A 26664-nucleotide genomic window follows, 5' to 3' on the forward strand; every position below is an offset into this window, starting at 1 on the left:
CATTACATTATTCAAAAATTGTCACATTCATGCGACTCCTGACGAAAATTTCTCAAAAATTTACAATTGCTCTGACCACAAAGCAATCAGCATTCTAATTGAATGTCCTCACCATGAGGTAAAGGTCGCTATTGAAAACTTTCGAAGCTTCGGTAGCGTGGACTATAACGAAATCAAGAAATCAATACTAAGTGAGCCTTTCTCACCAGTATGTCACACAAACATCAATAGAATGTGCAAGGAACTTTACGACTATTTGGAAAATTTGGTAAACCAACATGTGCCTAGAAGAACGAGACGTTGCCAATCACTTCCGCCATGGGTTACGCCAAGTACCTCAAACATCATGAACAAACTGCGAACACAAACTAGAAAATACAAATTGAAACCTACAAGCTACCGCAGAAATCTCATTCTATCTCTAGATAAAATGGTGGAAGAAGCAGTAGAGGAAGATAGAGTAAACTATCAGGAAAATTTGATGTCAACTTGTAACACACATTTAATTTTCAAACACTTTAAGAGTCTGAAAAAATCAGAAACTCTCCCAAAGACTATGATCAAGGACGAAATAGCTGTTTCCAAAGCCAATGAAAAAGTGAATTTTTTGAATGATTATTTTCACTCTGTATTTTCGCCCAAACCAAGCTTCAACCTCAGTGACATGAAGTACGAAAACACGATATTGAGTAACTTCAGTTTCTCAAAAACATATTTAAACCAATTTATAACAGAGCTGGACATAACAAAATCGCGGGGCCCAGATGGACTCCCACCAATTTTCTTCCAACGAACGGCCAGAGAAATGACCACAATTTTGCATTGCGTTTTTAAAAACATCAAGAGGTTAAAGAAAATACCAGATAAAAAGAAAGTTGCGGCTGTGTCGCCTTTTTACAAGAAAGATGACAAACGACGAATGAAAAACTACCGGCCGGTGCCACTCCTCAATATCATGAGTAAACTACTGGAAAAATGCATGTATCTCGCGTTGTATGACCATTTCATTAAATTTCTCACAAGAAGTCAGCACGGTTTTGTCAAAAACCGTTCAGTTGTTACAAACATGTTATATTTCTTGAAAGAAATCTACGAAGCAATTGACAAGAACGCTGAAAACCATGTGATCGCAATCTATACCGACTTCTCTAAGGCATTCGACAAAGTCCTGCATTACGAACTACTAAAGAAAATGAGCAACATCGGAGTTGGAGGCTGTTTCCTTGAAATAATTGCAGACTATCTCAGCAACAGGAAACAATTTGTTCTTAGGAATAAAACATCAATGTTGTGTAAAGCTTTTCAATGAAATAATCACCATCGTCAGACACTGAAATAAAAGCTTGTATAAAAATGTAAAATGTACATAGTTTAACAAGGTTAAACATTAAAAACAAAGTGAATAAAATTCGCTATGATATGTGAATATGAAAGCAAGCCACAATTTCTCATCAGAAAGCAAGCCACAATTTCTCATCAGAAACTTTAGAAATTACAAGTGGCGTACCACAAGGTTCGTTGATTGGTCCATTATTCTTCTGTATCTTCATAAATGATCTTCCTGAAGTATTGAAATTTAGTGACCCATTTATCTTTGCAGACGACCTAAAATTACTAGCAGTGAATGTAGACACAAAGGACATCCAGCAGGACCTAAAAACGTTGGAAACTGGGTAGACAAAAACAAGATGAGTCTGCCACTGGACAAATGTTTTAAAGTCGAATTTAGAGGAAATCAACACGAATTTATTCTTTGTGAAACAGCAGTGGAAAGCTCGAATGTGATAAAGGATCTAGGAATACATGTGTCCAAACATTTAACATGGACAACCCATAAAGACTCAAGAATGTCGAAAGCGAATAAAACGTTCTATTGCATCCGCAGAAACTAAGAATTCAAAGTCAAAATGCGCATAAAACTTGGTCTGTACAAATCCTTAATACTTCCTGTTCTAACGTATGGTCTAATTATTTGCAATATCTCAAGAAGCGACCCAGGGAAATTGGAAAGATTCCAAAAGAAAGTCTTAAAATGGATCACGGGAAACGATTCTGAATATACAGAGCAGCTGAGATTGTTAAACATCCTGCCTCTGGCGTTGTTTCTCCAGCTGAACGAGTGACTGATGATGGCGAAATTCATGCATGAAGAAAACGATCACATTCAGCTCCCGGCAAAAATCGAAAATCCAGGAAGAACGAAAGAAATTTTCAACCTAAACAAGACCAGAACTGAAAAAGCTAGAGGAGAGTTTACATTCAGGACGTGCCGTCTAATAAACCGACTAAATCAGAAAATTGAATTTCGAGAAATGCGAGGCTTAAAGCGAAGATTGATACAGATGATGTGGAAGTTTTTCGACGATCAATTCTCAGAACAAAACAAGTGCACATGGGTCCTCTTCTGTGACTGCAACATGTGCCGAAATAACTGGACAAAATTTTGAGAACTTTGGGGATATCATCCCATCAGTATCCTACTGAAAATTCACAACAAGAACAACAACAATTTCCAGAAATTGTGATGTTTGGATTGGATTGAAAAATAATTCTTGATCCATCTTGCTATTTTAATTCCTTGCGTTCCGATATAATAAATAAGGCGCGTAATGAGTCAATTTTTGATCTTGCAACTTTTCCAACTGTTTAATGGCTACGTTTCTGTGGATGTGGTTTTCAGTACTAGGCACTTTACACATTTTAGACGAGAAGTTTGAATTGAAGATGAAGTTGATAACTTTAACAACAGCCGCATGTGTGTCTCAAATCGGATATGTTTTCTACAAATACAAAATTAGACATACTGCCCAAACTCGTTCCTGGTTCAATTGGAGTAACGATAAATCCAGCCTTTCAAATTCAAAAGTATTGATGTTGAAGCGTAAAAGTGTCTTAGCACAAGAATACTCAATTGAAATGTATCAGTATGCAACCTGTCCATTTTGCAACAAAGTTCGAGTGTATTTAGACTATTATGGAATTCCTTATCGGTCCATTGAAGTGCGCCCTGTTCCAAAACCTGAGATGAAATGGTTGAAAGACAAGAAGAAAAAAGTCCCGACGCTGAAAATAACAAACTTGAGGAGTGCATCTGAAACAATGGTAACTATCGTTTTTTGAATATTAATCGAAAGAGCTAAGAGTTTAATATAACGAAATCTGCAGATTTCTTATTTTTAACAACTTTTTGTTTTACTAATAATGGTTTGTTGTGGTGCGTCGTTTTTGATGACTTCATTAAAACTGCCCAAAAATTACGTTTTTGGTGTAGGTTTACGTCAAAGTAACATAAGTGTTACTTAATGAAATTACGGATGTGTTTTTGATTTACTTAGAAAGAAAAACTTAATGAATTAAGCTGCACAACCCTCAGTTTTTATCATGTTTTTAATAGAAGCTGGTTTCACTTGTAATCATGAACTAGGCTTTTTCTATAAATTCTTTAGAAATTGACCTCGCTATATTTTGAAATCTTATCTTTTCCTTTATTGAAGAATGGAGAGGAACTTCGTGAGTCAAGTGATGTATAATATTAAAGCCCTTTTAGTCGTGATTCAAACTACCTTAAAATTCTTAAAAACTGGTTCCAATGTCGCGAAAAACTGGTTTGTGATAAGATTTTTGAGCTTTGTTTCAATTAAGAGCGAATAAAGCAAGCGATCAGAGTTTTCTAGAAGGATAGGTCATGAAGTTTTAGTTTTACTTTGTTAAGTTGTTTTTAAAAGTGTTTTCAGCGCGGTCTTGGGAATAGCGCAATTCAAAAAGGAGATCTGAGAAGAAAAGAAGTTTTGATTAAAATTTTTTTTCGAATGATTTCTTTTGTTTAACTTGTCTTTTGTGACAAAATTTTTGGCCGATTTGCCTGTTTTAATGTAATTGTCGACTATACCTAAATTATTTCAAGACACCACGCATAAAAACAAAACTAGTTTGAATAATATGAAAAAAACATGTATTTTTTTTTAAGAATAAGGCCGGAACATTCTGTGCTATTTGCATAGCAACCGGCTTTGATTGTTATATCTGGAATGTGATTTTTTTTCTAGAAAAACGTGGGCTATCGTTTGTCTGCTTATTTTTGTTTGGCATAATTTTCAACGTATGGACTCTCCTTGAAGGCGCAAGGGTTTCCGTCGTTTAGACTAATTTTCAACTTTCTTTTTATTGAAACTCAACAACTTCCAGTTTACTTCGCTCTCGACTAGAGGCAACGCTGTCGCCTTTGCTTCCTACGGCCCGGGGTTCGAAACAAGCTCACCCTGTTAGATAACCCCACTTTTTCTCCCCTACAAACTAAACAAGCGATAGCGGACAGCAAACCCTCGCTAGCTCTTGGTCCGGATGTCCTTTGCAACTTTCACTTAAAACACCTGGCACCCTAGCTCCTGAATATTTAACCCTTCTTTTTAATATGTCGCTGTCTGAAAATATTATCCCTCAAATGTGGAAAATTTTGAGGAAAATCCCCCTACCCAATCCCGAAAAGGACCATAAATTATCCACTACTTATAGGCCCACCTCCTGACGCTGCCCCGCTGTTAAAATTTTAGAAAGGCTCATTCATCCTTTTTTTAACAAAGTATCTCCCTAGCGCCACACATCAACATGGTTTTTGTCTTTTCCACTCTACCCGTACTGCGCTTTCCACACTAGAATTTTTGTCACAGACGGTTTTAATCAAAATCCCCCCTCCCGCACCGTTCTCGCAACGCTTGACCACTCGAAGGTTTTTGATATAGTGTGTCATCGTACTCTCGTGGAACTAATTCATGACACACCGCTACCGAGAGGTTTTGTTCGCTGAGTAACTAATTGAACGGCCGACAAGCTACCACACTTTTTAACAACCAAGAATCCCCTCACAAAATAGTTCACTGTGGAGTCCCCGGGGCTCTGTTCTTTCGCCCACTCTTTTTAATTTCTACGTCGATGATGCTACCCCGCCCCCCGATAATGTTCGTCTCACATCTTGCGCTGACGATTTCCATCCCTTTTCCCAAAGCCCTGATGTAAAGGCAGCATCTCGATCGTTGAACGATTACCTTCATCATGTTTTCAATTTTTTCACTTTCAGGAAGTTACCTTTCGCATCCTCTAAAGGATCAGTTACATTTTTTTCATCATACAATAAAGATTTTAACAAAACACCCAGTGTACTTTTAAACAACGAGCCACTCTCTTAACAAAAACCCAAAACTTTCAGGGGTTACTTTTGAACCAACCTTATGCTTTGCTGCGCACTGTAAAAGATCCGCAGACAAGGCTCGCCGCAGGATAGATGTCTTGAAAGCGTTGGCAGGATCCCCTGGGGACAGTCTGAAGAAACCCTCCTCTTAACTTACAAAGCCTTAATATGCCCCATTTTAGATTATGCCTCACCTGCCTGGTCACATGGCGCCAGCCTAACTTCCATTAACCACCTGCAGGTTAATCAAAATCAAGTTCTCAATGTTCCAATTCACCACACTCTTTTAACCTTTCAATTTTTTATCTCGTCATACCGCTCTCATCACCCAAATAATTTTTACTACTCACACCCCACACCTCCACGTCAAGTTCGACAATCGATTTTAAGCGCTTTTAAAGAAGATATTGACTACGTTTTAACCAATCTTAACCCTTCACTCAATCTTAATAACCCAGAAGAAGTCTCCACTTTCGTTTTTAACCACCACAAGTCCCTTTTAAAACACAACCACAAAAATTTGGTAACCACGTTCCTCGTAGAAATCCCTCCCTCTAAAGTAAATTGTATACCGCCCCCTAAGGTCGTCCCCACAGAAAAATCTCTCCCCAAAACTACCCGCTGTAAACTCTCTTAACTCCGGTCTGGTTACAGCCGGCTTTTAAGCACATACCTCTCCCGACTAGACAACAAAGTTTTCCCACTATGCCCGGACTGTCACCTAGCACTCCACACTAGTTGCCACATTTTTAGCTGCCGTAAGAATCCCTCCCCACTTGCACCCGCAGACCTGTGGCTTAGGCCAGTGGAAATTGCGAAGTTCCTTAGCCTGGAGTCGGACGAGCCCAACCCGACCAATGTGGGCTAATGAAAGAGAAGGAAAGGGTCCGAATCGCGGTCGGACCTTATGTTTTTCAGTATGTAACTAATTGAAAATTTATTTCCGGTTAAATTTGATTCCTCGTACTCTCGTTTCAAACTTGAAGTTTTTTAACAAAATTGTTTTTTTTTTCGGATCATTTGGTGTCTGCTCAAAAATCGTTGGCTTCGGTATTTTGGTTTAGTTCCCTCAGCACGGATTTTTTCTGTGTCTTGGAAGTTGCAAGTGTTGTTCTTTGTAGTTTCATCGGGGCTTTCAAACTTATTAAATTTTTTTTACAAAATCATTTTTTTTCGGATCAACTGAGTGTCTGCTCGAAAATTATTAGCTTCGGGATTATTGTTTCGTTGCTAATTTTTATTTCAAATTTTTGCTTGTATTGTTTGCCTGGAGTTCCTGCTTGATAAAACAGGTCTTATGGAAATGTATGGGATTGAGTTTTTTGTGATTTTTTGAGACGCTTTGAAGATTTTTTCACTTTTGCAAAAGTTTCAGTTATTCTCAAAGTTTTCTACCGACTTTGACGAAGGGTGTCATTGGAAAGACTTTTTTCTCTGTGTGCCTGTAAATTTCCGATGTCTCTTTTTGTACCCATCTGTGTACAGCCGAAAAGTCTGTGGGGTAATGTTTAACCCTTATTTTTTTTCAATTATCTGACACTGTGATTTTGGTTCCTATGAATAGAAAAGATATGAAAAGCTACCATGCATATGCGGCTTTGCTCAAACTTTCTTACACATAAAGTTATTGAACAATTTGCCTGTTTTTGCTTTTGATTGTCGAATATGCCTAAGTTATTTCAAGACACCACGCATAAAAACGATACTAATTTGAATGAAAAGAAAAAATATTCATCTTTTAAGAAAATTGTGGGATCATTCTGGGCTACTTGCATAAGAACCGGCTTTGATTGTTATATCTGGAATGTGATTTTTTCTGGAAAAACGTGGGCTATCGTTTGTCTGCTTATTTTTGTTTGTTATAATTTTCAATTTATGGTCTCTCTCTAAAGTGCAGGGATATCCGTCGTTTGAGAGTGACGCAGTTACTTTTGCGAAAGCAAGTGTCTTGTAATCGGGAACTAGATTTTTCCGCTATTAATTTTAACTAATTATCAACTTTTTATTGAATCTCAACAACTTCCAGTTTCCTTTGCTCTCGACTAGGAGTAACGCTGTCGCCTGTGCACCCTACGGTCCTGGGTTCGAATCCCGGCCGGACCTTGTGTCTTTCAGTATTACGCAATTGAAAATTTATTTCCAGTAAAAGTTGATTCCTCGGACTCTTGTTTATCTGCTTGTTTTTTCGATTTACTTGCAGCAGCAGGGATTTTTCTGGTTCTGTGACTTTGTAGTTGCAAGTGTTGTTTTTTGCAGTTTCATGGGGGCTTTCAAACTTATTAAAGTTTTTTACAAAATCATTTTTTTCGGATCAACTGGTGTCTGCTCAAAAACAGTTGATTTCGGAAGTTTTGAGTTGCTAATTTAAAATTCAAATTTTTTGCTTGTATTGTTTGCCTGGAGTTCCTGTTTGATAAGACAGGTCTTATGAAATTATATGATATTGGGTTTTTTTGCTTCATGTTTTGAGGCGCTTGGGAATATTTTTTTCACTTGCAAAAGTTCCTGTTATTCTCACAAAGTATTCAACTGATTTGGCAAAGGGTATCAATGGAAAGACCGCCTCTTTTCACTCTGTGCCGGTAAATTCCCGGGGTCTCTTTTTACTTTACCCATCTATGTACAGCCGCAAGAGTCTGAGAGAAATTTTCGACCCATATTTTTCGTTCATCTAAAACTACCGTCCAAAGTCGTTGATTTTTTTAATAGAAAATATTTGAAAAGCTCCCCTGCATATGCAGCTATGCTCAAACTTTCCTACACATCTCAATCTTTCTCAAACCATGCTCAAACTTTCTTACACATGCGGTTATGCTCAAACTTTCTTACACAACTAAAAAACGGATTGTGAGGAGCTCTTTTGCTCAGTCGAAAACACCCAATTTCTCTACACAAAAAGAATAGCCCTCGGAAAAGTCAAATTTTTGATTTTTTAACCGTTTTTTTCTAAACTTAACTTTTTTCGAGAACTACACTCCTAAATCTGAGGCTTTGATTTTAATCGAAAGGATGAGTTGCGAGAAAATTCACTGCATAAGCGAGTTAGCCCAAATTCTTTACAAAGCTACGGTTTGCTTTTTTCAACTTTTTTTATGTGTTGACAGTTTTTGGATTTTTCTCGATGACTATCCTGCCAAATCTGCTATCATAGGCTAAATCAAAATAATAGGTTGTTGAAAGACTACCTTAATCTTTGGCTAGGTCCATTTTTGAAAACGTTATGGCCTTCAAACAATACAAAGTGTTAAAACTTTGACCGTTTTTGGATACTCTTTGACTTTACTTGAAAACTAGGGTGCCAATTCTAAGGTTAAGTTAGGAGTTGAGTTTTATCTACTTATGCCACGACTTGATTTTGCAGAAAATTTTACGGATTTCCGAAAATCAAGTTTTTGAATTTTTGACCGTTTTCTTAAGAACTACCCTATCAAGTTTTAGATGAAAAATTCAATCGAAAGAACCACTTGCGAGAGTTTTTCAGGAGAAGCAGTGACTACTTAATTTTTTAGTTAGAGAAATCTTGAGTTCTTTGGAAATTTCAGCAGAGAAACAACTAAGATTTTGGGCAAAGTCCAATTTTTGATAGTACCATTTTCAATAACAATTTCAAAAGTTATCAAACAGGTTATTACACATGTAGCTGAGCTACTAGTTATCTTTTATCGAGACCTACGAAGTTTTTGGCTCACCTATTTTTTTTCAATATATATATATATATATATATATATATATATATATTTTTTTTCGATGTATGTATTTTTATGTTTGTGTTGTATCGCAAGTGGTGCGAAGCTGCGCTTCGCCTCCATATTATATTTAAGAAAATTGAAATTTAAGTCAGTTTTAAGAGTTTGTATTATTTCTACATTTTTTTGCATCGAAGGTTTTTAGTCATCATTGTTCTGGCCACTGAAAGTGGGAGTGAACTTTGTCTTCGGGTGTGTTTTAGTTTCTTTTTCCACTCAAAATCAGCTATGCTAAATAATCATTGAAAGGAGTTGATTGATTAAGCAAATTATAGCCATTTTAAGTCATGATTGGATTGACATTGAAACACTTTTTGAAAAGGTTTTCCCAGTGTCGAGAAAAACTGGTTTGAAAATTTCGAGTAGTTTAATTTCGAGCGAGTAAAGAAAGCAAGCTGGTAGGTACTATATGAGGCTTATAGTAAAAAAGTTCTTTTATTTACCCTTGCGACAAGCAACGGCGTTGAAACCGGTTACTAGACTATTTGTAAACAAGTAACATCATTAGTGTAGTGGTTGCGTGCTAGGTATGGTTCTTGGTTGCCTGTTAAAAGATTTCCGAGTATTTTTTTTCTGTGCTTTAGTTTTAGGTGCTGAAGGGTTGGCTTTAATTCTGTCAGCTTTTTTCCGATTGTTGTTTTTCTATTAGTTATATTATTATACTTACGAAAGCATGTGTCTTTTAATCAGGAACTAGACTTTTTTTGCTTGTAAACAACTTTTCTTACAAATTTTCAACTTCTTTAATAATGAATCTTAGCAACTTGAAGTTTCATTCGCTCTCGACTAGAGATAACGCTGTCGCCTTTGCATCCTGCGGTCTGGGGTTCGTATCTCGGCCGGAGCTTGTGTTTTTCAGTATGTATGCAATTGAAATTTTTTTTTCCTGTAAAAATTGATTTGTTGGACTTCAGTTTTTCTGTTCATGTTGTTTCGACTTAGTTGCCTTATCACGGATTTTTGTTGCGCTGTAATTGTTCATGGAGGACTTGAGGCTTTTTAAAGGTTTTTATAAAATCAATTTTTCTACTGGCGCCTAACTAATTTTAAGCTCATTTATTTTAATTGTAGTAGAGAAACAACTAAGGTTTTGGACGAAGCTCAATTTTTGAGTTTACATTTTTTGTCTCGTGTCAGTATAACAATATCAGTTAAATCGATTACCTCCTGCCAGCTTTAGCAGTTTCAATCAATAGCATCTTTTTAGCATCAGTAGCTTCAATGGGTTAAAACAGTTAACAAATAACTCAGTTTTCCTTTGTTTTTTTGTTTAAATTACAAAAATAAAAACAATTTCGGGACCAGCTAATATTGATCCGTTCCTGGGCTTAATCTTTTTTTTAAAGTACTTCATTGGTACTTATTTTTTACCCTTGCCATACGCAAGGGTATTGCAATCGGATACGAGTGTTTTTTCCCGTAAATAACTTTGTTCACAGAATGGTCAAAAGTAGAAATGGTAAATTTTGGTTCAGTTCATAATAAATTAGCTTTTTTGCGTCTCCGGTGAACTTGGTTTCAGGTAACGAATACGACTGGGGACGCAAAGGTCCTGGGTATGAATCTGACAGGACCTGTTTTCTTTTCAAACTGATGTATTCCGTTTCAAAAAAGTGTCGGTCCATTGTTTGTCTGCTTATGTTTTGTCGGCTTTGTTGCCACATCGTAGAAAGTTTTTTTTGTGAGCATTTAACCTTGTAGTTGATTTTAGTGTTTTGATTTTTTCTGCTGTTTGTAATTTTACAAACCTTGACTTCCTATATATTTTTTTAAGCGCTTAAAAACTTTATTCTGCTCAAATGATTTCGGCTTATTTTTTATCGGCTTACTTTCTTATTTTTGAGTTGGCACTGGAAACCCAGTTTTTTCACGCCCCACTAGGTTGCACAAAATGCTAAAAAATTTTAATAGAAATTATAGATTTTCATGACCCCTTTTTGGTGTTTTTTTTTCGTTTTTTTTTCTGCTTGAAAGGTTTCGGTTTAACAGCCTCATATTGCGTCGTTCGTCAAGCAAAAAAGTTTGTTTGTTTTTGTGTGTGCGTTTCGCGCCTGAGGCTTTTGTTTTTTTTTCTTGTATGTGTGCGCGTGCGTGTGTGTGTATTTGTGTGTGCGTTTCGCGCCTGAGGCTTTTGTTTTTTTTCTTGTATGTGTGTGCGTGCGTGTGTGCGTATTTGTGTGTGCGTTTCGAGCCTGAGGCTTTTGTTTTTTTTTCCTTTTTCGGCTTAATAGTTTTCTGCCTATATTATATCAGCTTAGTGGCCTCATATTGTTTCATATGACGAGCAAATGTGCGTTTGTGTTTTGAGGGCGAGGGGGATTTATTAACTTTTTATAAATCTGAATTTTTGTTGATCTTTTTTTTTGGCTTAAAGGGTTCCTGCTAAGGTGTTTTCGGCTTTGTTAGCGCTTGGTATTTTTTTTTCACTGATAAGTTCACTTTCTATTGTTTTGTCGTTTTTTTCCAATCTAGGGTTATTCATTTTGATAGATATAGTTTTTTCGACATTTTCGAGTGTTTTTCCGACTTTTGGGTTTCTTTTTTTTTGGGTGGAAATTTAAACCGGCGTTTGTTTATCGAATTCATAACTTTTCAATGTTCTCAGCGGGTGTTCATTTCTTTTGATTTTTTTTGTTTGAGCAGTTTTTTTTTACTGAAAGAAGGACTAATAATTATGAATTTTTTGAATTCATTCGTTATTATCGTGGATTTTTTAATGATTTTTCCACGTTAAATTTTGTGTTTGGCTGGTTAAATTTGTTGTGCTTCTTAAAAAATGAAAGAAAGTATTCGGCATTGATTATCCTTGCGATAAGCAAGGTTATTTCTATCGGGTACTAGACTTTTTCCGTAAACAAATTTGTCCACAGGTTGACTGATATTTGGTCATCTCCAAATGTATCTCTATTTTCTATTTCTACTCAAGATACACGTCTAACAGCTGTATTTCAAAAGCTGGCTTCAACTTCTAAAGTGATCATTGTTTTACAGCTGAAAAAGATTCTTAGATGTAAGTTTGTTTTTTTGTCGGCTTTATTGATTTCGACCCAATTTTTGTCGGCTTACTTGCCGTGTAGTTAATTCTGTATTTTTTTGATCGGTTTTTCAATTATTTTTTTTTCTTCATTATCATGAAGGTAAATGTAGTTCATGGTTTTCTGGTTTTTATAGGCGCCAAAATGTTCTGTTTGAAATAAAACTTTTTTTGAATCTTTCTGCTGGAACTTTGTTTTGCATTTTTTTTTTCGGATGCATGGTTTCTGATTTTTTTTTATTTCTAAAAGTGCGTGAAACTAGTTTAAGTTTTAATTAGTTTAGTATGTTTTAAAGTAGTAAATTTGATTTGAAATCGATTCAAGTTGGTTCAACTTGTCAAAAAAAAGTAAAATATCCGGATTTTTTTTGTCTTCAAAGGAATGTGGCGACAAGTTCTGCACGAGATTTAGGCGTGTGGTTCTTTCTGGCTTAAATTTTTGAATTTTTTTTTAATTCCACTTTGTTTTGTTATGATCTATCTCTTATACCGTTGCGGATAAATTTCATAACTGTTAATTCTTGATTTTATTGCTTTATTTTCATAGTTTTTAAAGAGTTTTTTCAGATTTTCTGCAAGATCTTTTTTGTGTCAATTGTTTGTAATTTTTGCATTCATGTGTTTGAAATGTTGTTTTTGATTTTTTTTTTCATTTTCGTCTTATACAATAGCGGATAGGGCCTTTATCCCCGATTGTTCTTATTGTATACGCAGGTTGTTTGGTTGCAAGATTTCATGAACAGTTTTTGAGTAAATTTAGGAATTATCGTATCTCAGTTTTTTGATCGAATTGTTTTTTTTTTCATCGTTTTTATCTATTGGTTATCAGAAAGAAATGGATGGAGTTCAGCCCAAATCCTTCTTTTGTTTTGCAGTTAATTGACTTCTATAACAATTGCATTTTTAAAATTATTTTGTTATCTTTGAGCCTAAGTTTTCTTCAACAAAATTCATTCATCTTTTCCAATTTTCGTTTAAGACACTATCTTTTTATTTTTGGAAGTTTATTGTGTATCGCAAGTGGTGCAAAGCTCAGCTTCGCTCTGTATAAATTGTTTTATACATCTTTCATTTTGTTGCCTGTATAATTTTGCAACTTTCTTTCTCCAATTTTTGAAAACAACGCAAATGCATGTCTTAGGTCTTCCCCCACCATATTTAGACAAAAAAAAACCAATTTATAAACTAATTGGTTTTTCAGTCTAAATATGGTGGGGAAAGACCTATGACATGCATTTTTGTTGTTCTCAAAATAAGAAAACAACGAAATACATTTTACTTGCTTGATTCCCAATTGCTATGCGCATTTTAGCGCATTATTCAGAATGTTTGTAATTCACTTATTTTTGTGTTTTTGTCCGTTTTTTTTCTTTGTTTTTTAAGCTTTTGTTTTTAAGTTTTTTAAGCGTCTGGTCTAAGTGAAGGACTAAGCCTGGGATGGCAAAGGTCCTAGGTTCGAATATGGTCAGGCGCTGCTTTTTTCAGACGGTAGTAATGTTTTACAGGATTATGTTTTGTCGGCTTTTTTGCCTCATCGTAAAGAAGTTTTTTTTTGCTGTACGCATGTTACATTAGATGTTTTTTTTTGTGTTTTGATTTTTTCGGCTATTTATAGTTTTACTAACCTTGATTTCGTATATTTTTTTGTTTTTTTTTTGCTCAAAAACTCTATTCTGCCCAAATGATTTCGGCTTTTTTTTTATCAACTCAGTTGCATGATTTTGCGTCGCTCAAATGAAAAACTCTTATTTCAAAAAATGTTTCTGTGTTTCCGGAGGATGGTAAAAGTGAAAATTAAACTTTATGAGCTTCCGAATTTTCCGTGTCAGAAATTTTGCTTTCGGCTTAACGGTAGTTCGCCACTTTTTTTTAGTGTCGAACAGCATTTCAGGCAAAAGATGGATATTTCTTGTGGTTTTTTCGATTTGTGTTTTGATTTGGTAGCCTGAAATGCTGTGTTTGTTCTATTCGATTATATGGAATGCAAATTTTGGTGGAACTTATTGATTGAACTGAAGCTTTTACAGGTTTTGCAAGAGTCTTCCCAAATTGTCAGTTTAATCCACTCCTTTTTAAACGACAACACCAACTCGGAGACGTTTCGAGCACTCGCCGAGCACTTTGAGAACATCACGAGCAACTCCGACGACAAGGCTGCAAAGTATACTATCAAGAATTACGGATTGGACGATCAAGACGGTTTCAAGTAGGTTTCAATCTAGTTTGACTTGTTTGATGATTGGCTTTTTTTTTGCATATTTTCAGTTATTGAAGCTTATTATATATTAATGAATGACATCAATTTAGTATAAGGCCTAGTCTTCAAGGGGCTATCGAGCGCAACGTTTAAAAAGGCTTAGATCAGCACGTCTAAGAATCATTCAGAGCGACCATCGAATATTCTAAATTCTGGAAAACAATAGTAATTCTTGGTATAAAATTAACTCGATTCAACTTCAAGGCTAGATAGTTCCTGCCAAATTTTTGCCAAAAGTTTTGCGTTAACAGAATAATTTCAGTATAAAACGAATCAACTAAAAACAGCAGCGTCCATCATTGGATTTTCGCTATGAAATAAATTGAATCATTTCAAAATTTCATCACTTGAATAGCTTGTTTTATTTTTTGCAATGAAATAACTTGAAAGGTTATAAGTTTCATCGCTTGAATAGCTTGCTTAGAAAAATTCAAAATTTTTTGAAACGATTCAGGCTATGAAATAAATTGAATAATTTTACCGCTCGAATGGCCTCAATAGAAAAACTTCAGTTTTTCACCTACCGAATTGTTTCATGAAATGACTTGAAATAATAAACTTATAGTTGGAATAGCTTGCTAAGAAAAACTTGAACTTTTCGCGAAATGATTTGCTCTATGAAACAAATTGAAATATTTCAATGTTTGATTGCTTGAATAGCTTGCATTGGAAAACTTGAACATTTTACAAACCAACTTGCTCCATAAACAATTTTGCAAACCGATTCGCCCGACGAAATAACTTGAAATTTTTCAATGATTCATTGGTTGAATTGCTGGCATAGGAAAAGTGTAACAGTTGTTATAATGATTCGTTTAAGAAACAACTTGAAATTTGTTGAACTTTCATCGCTTGAAATGTTTCAATGGAAAATCGTTAACTTTGCGCCATCCGATTTGCTTCATGAAATTTGTTCGAAATATTTCAAGGCTTAGAAAAATGAGTAGCTTGGTCAAGAAAAATTTTCGCGAAATTATTCACTCTATGAGAAAACCCGAATTATTTCAAAGTTTCATGACTTCTAAAGCTTGGATGACTTCTAAAGAAAACAAACTTTTCGACGTCGGATTTGCTTCATGAAAATTTTGAAGTAATTCAAAGTTTTATAGCTTGAGAAGCGTGCTTCCAAAAAATGAATTGATTCGTTTTCAGGAATTGATTCGTTTTTTGAAAGAGGTTGAAATTTTGAAATACTTCGAATTTTTATCGTCGCTTGAATGATTTCAATAGTAAATTTAATCTTTTCGCTATCCAATTCAGGCCATGAAACATTTGAATTATTTCAAAGTTAATCCGCTTGAATAGCTTGCTTAGAAACACTTGAATTTTTCGCTAAACTCCTCGGTTTAGGAATCTTTTTGAAAAACTACAAAGTTTCATAGCTTGAATAGCGTGCTTCCAAAAAGTTGATTTGTTTCAGGAATACATTTCTTTGAATTAAATTGAAATATTTGAAATTTTCATTGTCGCTTGAGTGGCTTGAAAAGAAAAATTTCGCCAAACGATTTGCTCCGTTTAACAACTTGAATAGGTTTGAAAAACGTAAAATTTTGCGAACAGATTCGGTCTATAAAATTACTTGAAATATTCGATTTTTCACTCGCTTGATTAGCTTGCTTAGGAGAACTCAAAAACTTTTCGCGAAAAGATTCGGTCTCTGAAGATTCGGTGTATGAAATTTCTCGAAAAATTTCATAGCTGGATCGAATAGCTTGCTGAGAAAAATTTGATTATTTTGCGAGCCAATTCGCTCTATGAAGTAACTGGAAATTTTTCAAATGATCGAAGCTTTGAAATTGAAGTTATTTTAATAGTGAACCTTAGCAACTTTGAGACTGCGTCCCGACTGATCAGATCCACAACTTTTTTTTGCGAGACGATTGATTATTGGATACAGGCTTGCTAGTTGTAAATTAAGCAAGTGTCTTGTAATTGGGAACTAGATACTTTTCCCGCAAACAATTTTTCTTACATCTGACGATGAAATTAATGAGTTTGCACAACTTCGCAAACTCGCTTCCCTCTTGGCCTAAATGTAATTAAGTTGTCTCTTTGCCCTATGGTCTGGGATTCGAATCACGCCTGGACCTTGTTTTATTTTCACTGTGGATGAAATTTGTAATTTGTTTTGGGAAAAATTGAATTGTAAGACTTTTGTTTGTATGCTTAGATTTTTGTCGGCTTAGGTGCCAAATTGTGCAGTTTTTTGAGCGGTCAGCATTTTTTGTCGTAGATGCAAGTGTTTTTGATGTATTCTTGTATTTAATAAAATTAATAGCCCTGACTATGTATTTTTATTATAATATGTGGCAGATTCAATTTAAATAGCTGGATCGTTTATGTTATACTTCGAACAGCGTTTATTAGTTATTTCAAAGCCTTGTTTTTTGTCAAAAAATGTGTAGAATTTGATTTTTTTGATTAGCATTTCATCTAATAAGGTAATGTGTATGCAAAAGTTGTTTTAGTTGCATATCCTAGTGATTGAAAACGAACATATCACTGTTTTTGTTTCGCCTAAAAGATTCATTTGGCCTAAATGTTTTCTGTTTATGTTTTGTCTTCTCAGTTATCTTGATTTGTGTCGCTTCAAGGGTGAAAGTTGATTGAATCAGGTAGTTTGTCTTGCAGAAGTTCAAAGTCTTAAATCTTGATCGTTCGAGAATTTTTTGTCAACGTTTTTTGATGGCATTTTTTTTCGTTTTCGGCTGAATGCGCTACTTAGAGCGGCTGTTTTTTCTGCGAAACGATTGGTTTTTGGATACGGGTTTGCTAATTGTAAAATAAGCAAGTGTCTTGTAATCGGGGACAAGTTACTTTTCCCTCAAACTTTTTTTTCTTCTGACGATGAAAATAGTGAGCCTTAGCAACGTCAAGTTTGCTTCCCATGTAGCCTAAAGGTAACGAGGATTTTTCTGTACCCTAAGGTCTGGGATTCGAATTACGCCTGGACCTTGTTTTTTTACTGTGTGTATAAAAGTATTAAAATTTTTCGGGAAAAGTTGAAATGTGGGACTTTTGTTTGTCTGCTTAGATTTTGTCGGCTTACTCGCCAAATTGTGCAGTTTTTTGGAGCGGTCAGCAATTTTTGTCGTAGATGCAAGTGTTTTTGCTGTGTTCTTGTTAGGCTTGCTATATGCATGCGGTATCAAACTGGAATATATACTTTTTTTTCCAGGTTTACAACTAGTTAAACCAAATCAGTTTAATCACTTCTTTTCACTTCTATTCTCCTCCTTCCTCTTCTTACCTTCTCTTAACATGTTCCAGGTTGCTTCTCCAATGGCCTGGAGGTAAAGCAGTTGCCTTTGTACCCTAAGGTCTCGGGTTCGAGTCGTGGCCGGATCTTGTTTTTTGTTTCAGTATCAAGGAAATAGAAAAAAAAGTTCCGAGAAAAATGAATTGTTGGTTTTTCGTTTGCTCGCTCAGGTTTTGTCGGCTAAATTGTCACAAAGATTTATGCTTGTGCTGCAGAAAATTTTGCTTGAGCCTGTAAGTGAAAATGTTGTTCAATCTGTTTTCGAGGAGGGACTTGAAAGATTTAAAAAAAATTCAAAATACTTTTTTTTTTCGTTTCAGTTGGTGTCTGCTCAAAGATGGTCGGCTTAGTTGCCATATCACTGATTTTTCTTTCTGTAAGCTACTTTCATTATAGTTGCAAGTGCAAGTGTTTTTCATTCTAGTTTCAAGGGGGACTTAAAAGATTTTAAAAAATCAAAAAAAATTCTTTAAGTGGTTTCAGCTCAAAGATTTGTTGGCTTTGTTGCCACATAACTGATTTTTGTTGTGCTGTAAACAATCTTTATTGTAGTTGCAAGTGCAATTGTTGTCTATTGTTGTATTAGATGGGACTTTGTTGTTCAATCTAAATTCAAGATGGTTTCAAATGATTTTTTTTTAAATTTTCATAAAATATATACTTTTTGGTTTCAGTTGGTGTCTGCTCAAAGATGGTCGGCTTAGTTGTCACATCTCAGATTTTTCTTTTGCTGTAAGCAACTAGTTTTGTAGTTGCAATTGCTGTTCATTTTTGTTTTAAGGGGGACTTGAAAGATTTTTAAAAATCAAAAAAATCATATTTTTTTCGGCTCAACTTGTCTGCTCAAAGATCGTCGGCTTTGTTTCTTTTCGTAAATTTTGTTGCTTTCCGTTGTTGCTTATCTAAAACTCAAGTGTCTGGCATGTTTGCCTGGAATGGACTTCTATCGAGACATATGAAAGATTATATGACCTACTTGTTTTAAAAGCTTTCATTTTCGGCTGTTTTGTTTTTATTTTATGTTAGTGTTGTATCGCAATTAGTGCCAAGCTCCGCTTTGCCTCTGTGTAGTTTATGAAATTAATAGCCTTAACTATGTATAATTCAAAAATTGTTTTCTTGGTGATTTATTATAATAGGTGGCAGATTCAAGTTAAGTAGATGGATCGCTTTTTGTTGTACTTCGAACAGATTTTATCAATTATTTCAAATCCACGTTTTTTTCTCAAAAAAAGTAGAGCGAAACGAGTGTATTTGTACGAACCTTCTTTTTTTCCTAACTCGCAAAGATTGGTGTCACTTTTCGGGCACCTTTACAGCTTTTTCATAGGGTGTGCTTTGACATTCAAATAGCAAAAAGTTAACACAGTTGATGCATTTTTAGTTCATCAAATGAGCCGAAAAAAGTGATTTGTTTCAAATAACAATGAAAACTCGATTTCAGAAATTTTCTAACTTATCTCGCAATTTTTAAAACGCATAATTTATACATACTGTTGCTTTATGCTTTGCAATTTGTTAAATGCAAATAGTGTTGATGCCTTTAGTTTTTATACCTCAATTTACTACATGAAAAATGGTGTCTGTTTGTATTTGGTGCCACTTTTGCTACATTGCATTGGCAATTTATAAGCATATGTATCTGCTTTATTCGTGACTAGTGTTTGTCGGTTGTTAAGCTTGTAAGTGAATAGTGCGTGAGACTCAAAACCTCTTGATTGCAGTAGGTCGGAGATTCGAATCGTAAACGTAGCCGAGTTTATACTAATTCGAGGCTTATTTCTACTTTTTCTTATTTCTTTTGATAGAGCTGCGTTTCAGTCGTGTTCACGCAAGTGTTTGCGAAGTACAGCTTTGCCTCTGTGTTGAAAATGAAACGAATGTTTTATGCATAAGAGCTCTCAATTTTGATAGATGTTATACTCAAATACTGTTCATTCAAAATTACCACATATGAGTATTTGTTTCGCCTAAAAGATTCATTCGGCCTAAATGTTTTCGGCTTTTGTTTTATCGGCTTAGTTAATTTGATTTTGTTTCATCAAGGGCGAAAATTGATTGAATCAGGTTGTTTGTTTTGCAAAAGATCAAACTCTTAAATCTTAATCTCTCGAGAATTTTTTGTTTCAACTTTTTTGATGGCTTATTTTTTGTTTTCCGCTCAGCTGGCGTCTTACAGTGGCTGTTTTTGGGTTGAACGGACGCAATATAGGCTAAGTGCCCTCTCGTTAAAAATTTAAAGAATTATTTAATACTGTTTGTAATATTTTTCAACTATTTTTTGGATTTTTTTTTCTCAAATTATATTTTTTTTCCATTTTTTTGATTTCCGTCCTAATTTTATTCGCTATCTTGCAACCTTGTGCTTGTATCTGTGTCTTATTCTATCTCAATTCGGATTAGTGTCTTCCTCCGAAAGAAGGATTGAGTGAAGTTTTGAAATTGTATTTGGATGTGGTTTTCCCTTTTTTTTCTAATCATGCTACCAAAAAGGATCCGCGAAAGTCCTGATAGCAAAAATTAACTTCAGATGGGGCCAGGGGATATTCATTTGAAAGCGCTTGGAGTCAGAGTACGAGCTACATTAAGAAGATTTGAGAAACTGATTTTAAAAAGTATGTGCTAAATTTCTCTAAAGGCAACCGACTAGATTTTTCGGCCATCATGTTTAAGTCTGCTCTGCATAGGGTTTTGTTTTGAACGAAGCCACCCAATCGCGAATCCCTTCTCGCGAAATCTGATCTGAACAGCTAGCTCAGTGTGGTTATGCTGCATTGGGAGGGGGTACTCTGTTAAGACTCATGAATGTAAGGACTACTCTTCTATAGGTCTTGGTGATTTTTTGTTTTTTTTTCTCAGGAAAAAAAATATATTCACGCTCAAATTAGATTTTTCGCGGTTTGACTTTCGATTTCTTTTTCAGTTCAATTCTATGCTTTTGTTAAAAGGATGGTAAACTCCACTTACGAAAAGCAAAAGTGTAAAGGTCGCGAAAAACGTGATCGACTTCTAGTCTCGAAAATGGAATTTAATTTTCAGTTTTCCCAGCGGAGTAAAATATTTACCTATTGATCCAGTTTTTTTTTCAAATTGGATGAATTTTTTTAAGAGTATTGAATGTAGTGAGTACTCTTATATAAGTCTTGCCCTTTTTTTTCAGGAAAAAGTCTTAAAATTTGTTCACGCTCAGTTTTGTTTCTTCGCGGAGTGGTTTTTTTAAGCTCAGTTCATTTCCATAGTTAAAAGGAAGGCAAACTCCACTATCGAACAGCAAAAATGTTAAGGTCACGAAAAACATGATCGACTCCTGATTTCGAAAATTGAAATTAGTTATCAGATTTCCCAGTGAAATAAAAGTTTTACGCAATTATCAATTTTCTCATATTGGGTTAATTTTTTTTTAAAAATAAATGTCCATAATAAATTGTTCTACAAACTCAAAGAATTTTAAGGCCATCTTTCTTTTTCTTCAAAATTTAAAAGTTGAAGGCTCATGAAAAAACAAGTCAAGTTTTTTTTTCAGTTTCCTTGCGTTCATTACTCTTTTCCAACTGCTTGTTGGCTATTTTACAAAAATTGCCAATCAAAAGTTATTCTTGAAATTCAAGGTGCCTCAAGGCTATATATTTTTTTCTTTGAAATTGTAGCTGAGTATTTGTTGTATTTGAACTTTATTTTTAAAGAAGAAGTCAGTATTTTTTTCTATTGCCTTGCGTTCATGTCTCTTTCTCTTTTGCAACTGTGTGTTGGCTATGCTATGAGTTTTGAGTTTGTAGACGGAGGGAGCTAGAATGGCGCAGGTGGGCGGATGATACTCTGGTGCATGTGGTGGCTCCCAACATCTACCGCTCCCTCCCAGAGGCTCTCCACTCCTTCTCGGTGATCACGAGGAAGGGCAACTACGGCCACGATGCCACCTGGGCGCCCCTCTACTCCTTCATGGCCACCTGGATCGGTGCCTCTCTCATGCGATTTGTCATCGCACCCAGACTCAAGAAAAAGTGAGTGCATGCACTAGCTGTGATTGTGATTGGGTGTATTTGATTTGTATATAAGAACTATTGGAACACAAGTAGTCGCTTGAAAATTCAATAATATTTTTTTAATCGAGGTGACAGTAAGTATGCTTCTTCTACTGCACACTTGAGAGCATAATTAAGAAATTCACATTGATTATCTTGCTGAAACAAAGTTTCCTTGTTATTCATAATGTCATGCTAAACTGCCGTCTTGTTATCGAAACCGATTGTCAGGCCATAGTTTTATTTTAGTGCTGCATACGGCATTCATAAATACAAGCAATGAAAAGTCAGCGTTCGTTTGATTTCAAATGATAGTGATGTTTATGAGTCGATGAACGAAGTTGAGTCTTATTTAGGTTGCGAAATTTTTCTAAAATCTCGTCAGTATAATTTGTTTTTCTGTTTACTTGCGTTCATTGACTCTTTTCCAATTGTCTGTTAGCTAGCTTTACTTTTATAGGGTTGAGTGTGCGTGTGTGTGTTTAGAAATGGTCTGAAGGAGGACGTGAGGGCCTGTCTCTATGAGAGTGTGAACATGTGGATGGAAGAGATTGGGCCGACCAACAAGTTCCACGGCGGAGTTGAGCCGGACTTGGCTGACCTCGTGAGTAGAAGTAGTAGTAGTAGTATTAGTAGTACTAGCGAAGAAAGAAAGAATTTATTTTTTCACGTATAGTACAGCTATTTGGCAAGTTTTCAAACAATTTACACAGTCCGCCAATGGAGAGGACAGGCTTAAGTCACAGGCTTAGTGGGGTTAATCTAAATAGTAATTATTTATGTAATATAAAAAAAACAAAGTTCTGAATTTCCCACATGTTATTGTTTTTAAGAGTCGATGAACGTAGTTCAGACATTTATATAGCTCGCGATGATTTCCGTTTTTTTAAGGAAAAGTATTGAAATTTGTTAAGGCTCCAATTTATTTTTTCGCGGTTTAACTTTTGATTTCTGTTTAAGTTCTGCTCGTTTCCTTTGTTAAGAGATAGGCAAATTACATCATCGTGCAGCAAAAGTTAAAAGACCATGAGAAACGTGATCGACTTCTAGTTTCGAAAGTAGAATTTATCTTTCTGAATCCCAGTGAAATAAACATTTTACTTATTGACCAGTTTTCTCAAATTGGGTTAATTTTATCAAGAAAGTTCCAATCATAAATTGGTCTCGAAATTCGAAGAGCTCTGAGGGCATCAGTTTTGTTTTCTATGAAAATCGAAAAATCAAAATTTTTCCCTCTTCTCCAACTCTGTTGACCTTCTTTTATTTGGCGTACATAGAGAAAATTTTTTGACAGCTCATTCGCGCAACATTATTAAGCATTAGACGGTCGGTTCTTGCCTCAAAGATTGAAAAGTTTTGATCCATGATTCTGTATTCATGTAGGTTCAATTTTTTAGCACGCTGGTTGTATGAAAGCTTGTAATGAAAATTTTCGGGTACTGAAGAAAATTAATTTTTGGCAAAAATCTGATTCAAAAAAATTTTAGCTTGCTTTCTGTTCTTGCCTTATTTGATTTAAAAATCTAGGAGTTTCTTTTCAATACTTCATTTTTGGTTGGTGAAATTTGAGTAGACTCGGTTTCAACAATCGTGTTACCATGAGTGGTAACAAGTTCAGCATTTTAAGGTCCGAGTTATTCACCGGAGAGCACTCTTATGGATTTTTGCCAGACTCGGCACGTCAAATCTTGAGAGCTTAACACAATGAAACTCAGTAAGAACTGGTAGGAGCAAGGATTTGTACAGGTCCAGTTTATACGATGTTTTCATTAGATAGAGAACACTATTAGCTGTCTTCAATCTCGTTTCCACTTGCCTGCCAGCTCATGTTTTTGTTTAAAAGCACCCGACCGATAGTCCTTGATAACATCTGATTGTTCTAGGGCAACACCCTGTAAAACTAACTAAGTCTCAATTTCTCGGAAGATAATCATAAAACATTTATCCTTTCATTTTGTTTTTGCTGACACATTGACTTGTGTTATCTACAGGAACAAGTTGCATTCGCCCCTTAAGATAATCTTACAAAACTTCGATTAAGCATCCCCTTACGCCAAAGTTTTTCAGAAGTTCTTTATGGGCATTTAATCAAACGCCTTCGTAAAGTCTGTGTAAAAAGCAATGACCACGCAAGATGAATCTTCGTCGAGAGCGTTGTGAAGTTTTTCAGGAAACTTAGCATGTTTTTGACCACTGCACGTTTCCCGACAAAACCATGCTAGTTCAGGTTTAGTGCTCTGCAAAGTAATTGTACAAGTCATAATAAATACTTTCTAAAAAGTTTACTCATATAATTTAGAAGTGATACAGGTCGGCAGTTGTCTATGTCTTTTTTGAACGCTGGTGACACCGCCGCCAGTTTCCATCTGATTGGTTTTTTCCTGATGCGCTTTACATTTTTTCGAAATTCTGTTCACATTGACTGCCATTTTCCTACCAGTGTTTTTGGAAAAAGATTGGTGGGAGTCCGTCCGACCCTCTAACTTTTTTCGGATCTAGTATTGCTATAAATACGTGAATAGTCTCTATCGAGACGCTGAAATTCGTCTATGTTGGGGTTTTATTTTGTTACGTCTTCGATATGTAATGATTCTTTAGGTGAGAAAACAGAATTCGAAAAAATGATTAATTATGTCTACTTTTTCATTTTTATTACTGCTACTTATTCCATCTTTAACAATAACTGTGTGTAATTTACAGAATTTGTTTTGAAAGATTTTGCTGATATCTGAGACTGTCACTTTCGGCAGCTTCGGTTACAATCGCTCTAAAATTATCAACGTGTCTGTTCCTGTAGCTTATGGGTTTTACGAGAAGCAATTGTTGCTGTGTCTATAGTCTGTTTATTGAGTTAGAAAAGCTTGGAGAAATCCACTGAGGGAGAGTTTGTTTGATAGCTACTCATTAGAGTCTTTCAATTGGTGTTTGGAAAGTTTATATCTCCGCATATTAGAAGCGGCGTTGTTTTGGGAAAACGGCACACTTTTTTTTCAAAAAACTTTTTTTATTATATCTGTATTTGCTATTTTAGGGTGGGCTGTAGAAAAGGCTAACGTCTAGCTCATTACCATCTATTTGAACTTGCATGCTACTGGCGAGTCAGGAAGGTTATGCTTTAATTAAGAGATTCTACACTGTTTGACAGCAATCAGTGATCCACCATGAGCCTTTTTATCAACTTCTTGTAGTCTGTTTGATCTGTATTTAGCCAAGCTGCAAAAGTTTAGTTTTCCTTTTTCAATGTTAAATAAGTTTAAATGAATTAAATCTTAGGTTAGACTGGACGTGAATCTCCCCTCACCACAAGACGAAAACCCCAACCCTGAAAGTTTGATTTGACCGCGAAAAATGATTGTGGTATAATAGTGAAGGGTTGCCCGACCCCCACGCACAGTTTTGCCTATGGTCGGAGTATGGAGTATTCTGTACTACTTGCACAGTGTTAGTTGTTTTGTCAAGTAGACCGTTTGTCAGTTTTCAAACCTTTTAGTTGCATAGGAGTGTGTGTTTTGTTGAGTGGCTGTGTTTAGGCTGTGTTTGGTGTGCTGCGAAGCATGGAAGACATGAGTGCCTTCCTAGACATGCTGGAATACACGCGAGTGGGCAAGTGGTACGGCAGAATGAGCAGACTATGTGCGAAGAACTCACAAGAGAAGAGACAACTCACAAGTCAGCCTTCAGTCGAGGCCGAGGAGGACACTAAAGCTGAACAGCAATTAGAATCAGAAGGTGGCAGAAGCAACAAAAAAGGAACAAGTCACCACAGCACTCGTAGTGGTTAGAAAACGAGCCAGCATTTTCTGGGGTTGTAACGTCCACTTTCCATGTTTTCTGGCGACAGAGTAGAATAGTCGTTCTATCGCAAGAGCTGAAAGTAAATCATTATCAATTGATGATAATGCTTGAAGCATTAAAATTTTCAACATGTCCTGTCAAAATTAAAGGAGTGTTCATTTTGTAAATTTAATTAATTGTTTCTATTTCTGCTCCTCTTTTCCCTCTGACTACAAGAAGACAACTAGCTCCTTCGTAAGATCAATGAAGTGGCGTGTGTTAGTGGAGATTTTTGGCCACTTCACGTCAGTTGCTGCAATTTTGGTCTGCGTAAAGTCTGATGTTGCATTCTCATCTAGTCAATTGTCCTGCCTTTCTAACGAATTCAACGAAATATGCACATTTTTATTACACATGCATAGTGTGATAGTACGATGCAACTTTTTTATCCAACCTAAGTCGCAATAAAAAAAGTGTGCTACTTTTGGTGGCACTTTCGCCAGTGCGAAAATGCTAATTTTAGGTTCTTTGAAATCAGGTGGAAACACTGGCAATATAATACCATGTGGTTTGATTTAATTAGTAATAAGTAAACACAGTTGGTGCCTTTTTGATTCATCGAATGATCCGAAAAAATCTATTTTTGTTTCAAACAACAGTACAATAATAAAAGCTCGATTTCAGAAATTTACAGCTTATTATATTTTGCGAGATTTTTGAAATGCATAATTTATACACATTTAGGCTCTATGCTTAACAATTTCTGGCATGCTAAGTTGTCTTTAGCTTACAGTGCTGATTTAAATTAACCGGACAAAACGCGTTAAACTTGAAATTTAAAACGCATTTTGCTCAAATTGGGTTGTTTAGGTGAGAACTTATGAGGACAAAACTTGCTTAAAATTTTAGCAGCATTAATATGGTTTAATTTGTTTTGCGAAATTCGGGCCCAAATTTCTACCCCAAAAATGGGTCATTTTAGTTTTTCTTAGTTAATCAAAAATTACGCCGAAAATACCCAATCGATCACAGATATAATTATATCAAAGTGAGCCCCTTACGTAGCCCAACAAACTTTAAGCAGGATATTTTCTCCAAAAAAAATTGCAAATTGTTTTAAAATTGTTTTTAAATAAAAAGTTGGTGTTTTATATAGTAAAAATGACCTTTTTTGTCTATCAAACAAAAATAAATTAATTTATGCAATGTTTTGGAGACTATACCCTTCTTAAAGTTTGTTGGGCTACGTAAGGGGCTCACTTTGATATAATTATGTCTGTGATCGACTGGGTATTTTCGGCGTAAATTTTGATTAACTAAGAAAAACTAAAATGACCCATTTTTGGGGTAGAAATTTGAGCCAGAATTTCGCAAAACAAATTAAACC

General features: G+C 35.4%; 2 protein-coding genes across 2 annotated transcripts in view; one reads left to right on the forward strand and one right to left on the reverse strand.

Annotated features, from left to right (window-relative positions):
* LOC134843729 (protein virilizer homolog) overlaps positions 1 to 26664 on the reverse strand; it is a 550828-nt gene that overhangs the window by 287470 nt on the left and 236694 nt on the right. The window lies entirely within an intron of this gene.
* On the forward strand, positions 1562 to 25489 carry LOC134844537 (prostaglandin E synthase 2-like). The gene is made up of 5 exons (XM_063861262.1): positions 1562 to 3102; positions 13993 to 14171; positions 21258 to 21482; positions 21990 to 22107; positions 25034 to 25489. Exons 1-5 carry the CDS (start codon positions 2650 to 2652, stop codon positions 25283 to 25285), a joined length of 1227 nt encoding a protein of 408 aa, XP_063717332.1. The 5' UTR covers positions 1562 to 2649; the 3' UTR covers positions 25286 to 25489.

The sequence above is a fragment of the Symsagittifera roscoffensis genome, chromosome 4 (genome assembly GCF_963678635.1).
Source record: "Symsagittifera roscoffensis chromosome 4, txSymRosc1.1, whole genome shotgun sequence".
Taxonomy (NCBI): Eukaryota; Metazoa; Xenacoelomorpha; order Acoela; family Convolutidae; genus Symsagittifera; species Symsagittifera roscoffensis.

Excerpts from the sequence above, each read along its gene's own strand:
- LOC134844537 (XM_063861262.1), top strand. The coding sequence starts at position 2,650 with ATGGCTACGTTTCTGTGGATGTGGTTTTCAGTACTAGGCACTTTACAC. Across the intron at positions 3,103-13,992 it reads GGAGTGCATCTGAAACAATG|GTTTTGCAAGAGTCTTCCCA; the intron begins GTAACTATCGTT and ends AAGCTTTTACAG. Across the intron at positions 21,483-21,989 it reads GCACCCAGACTCAAGAAAAA|AAATGGTCTGAAGGAGGACG; the intron begins GTGAGTGCATGC and ends GTGTGTGTTTAG.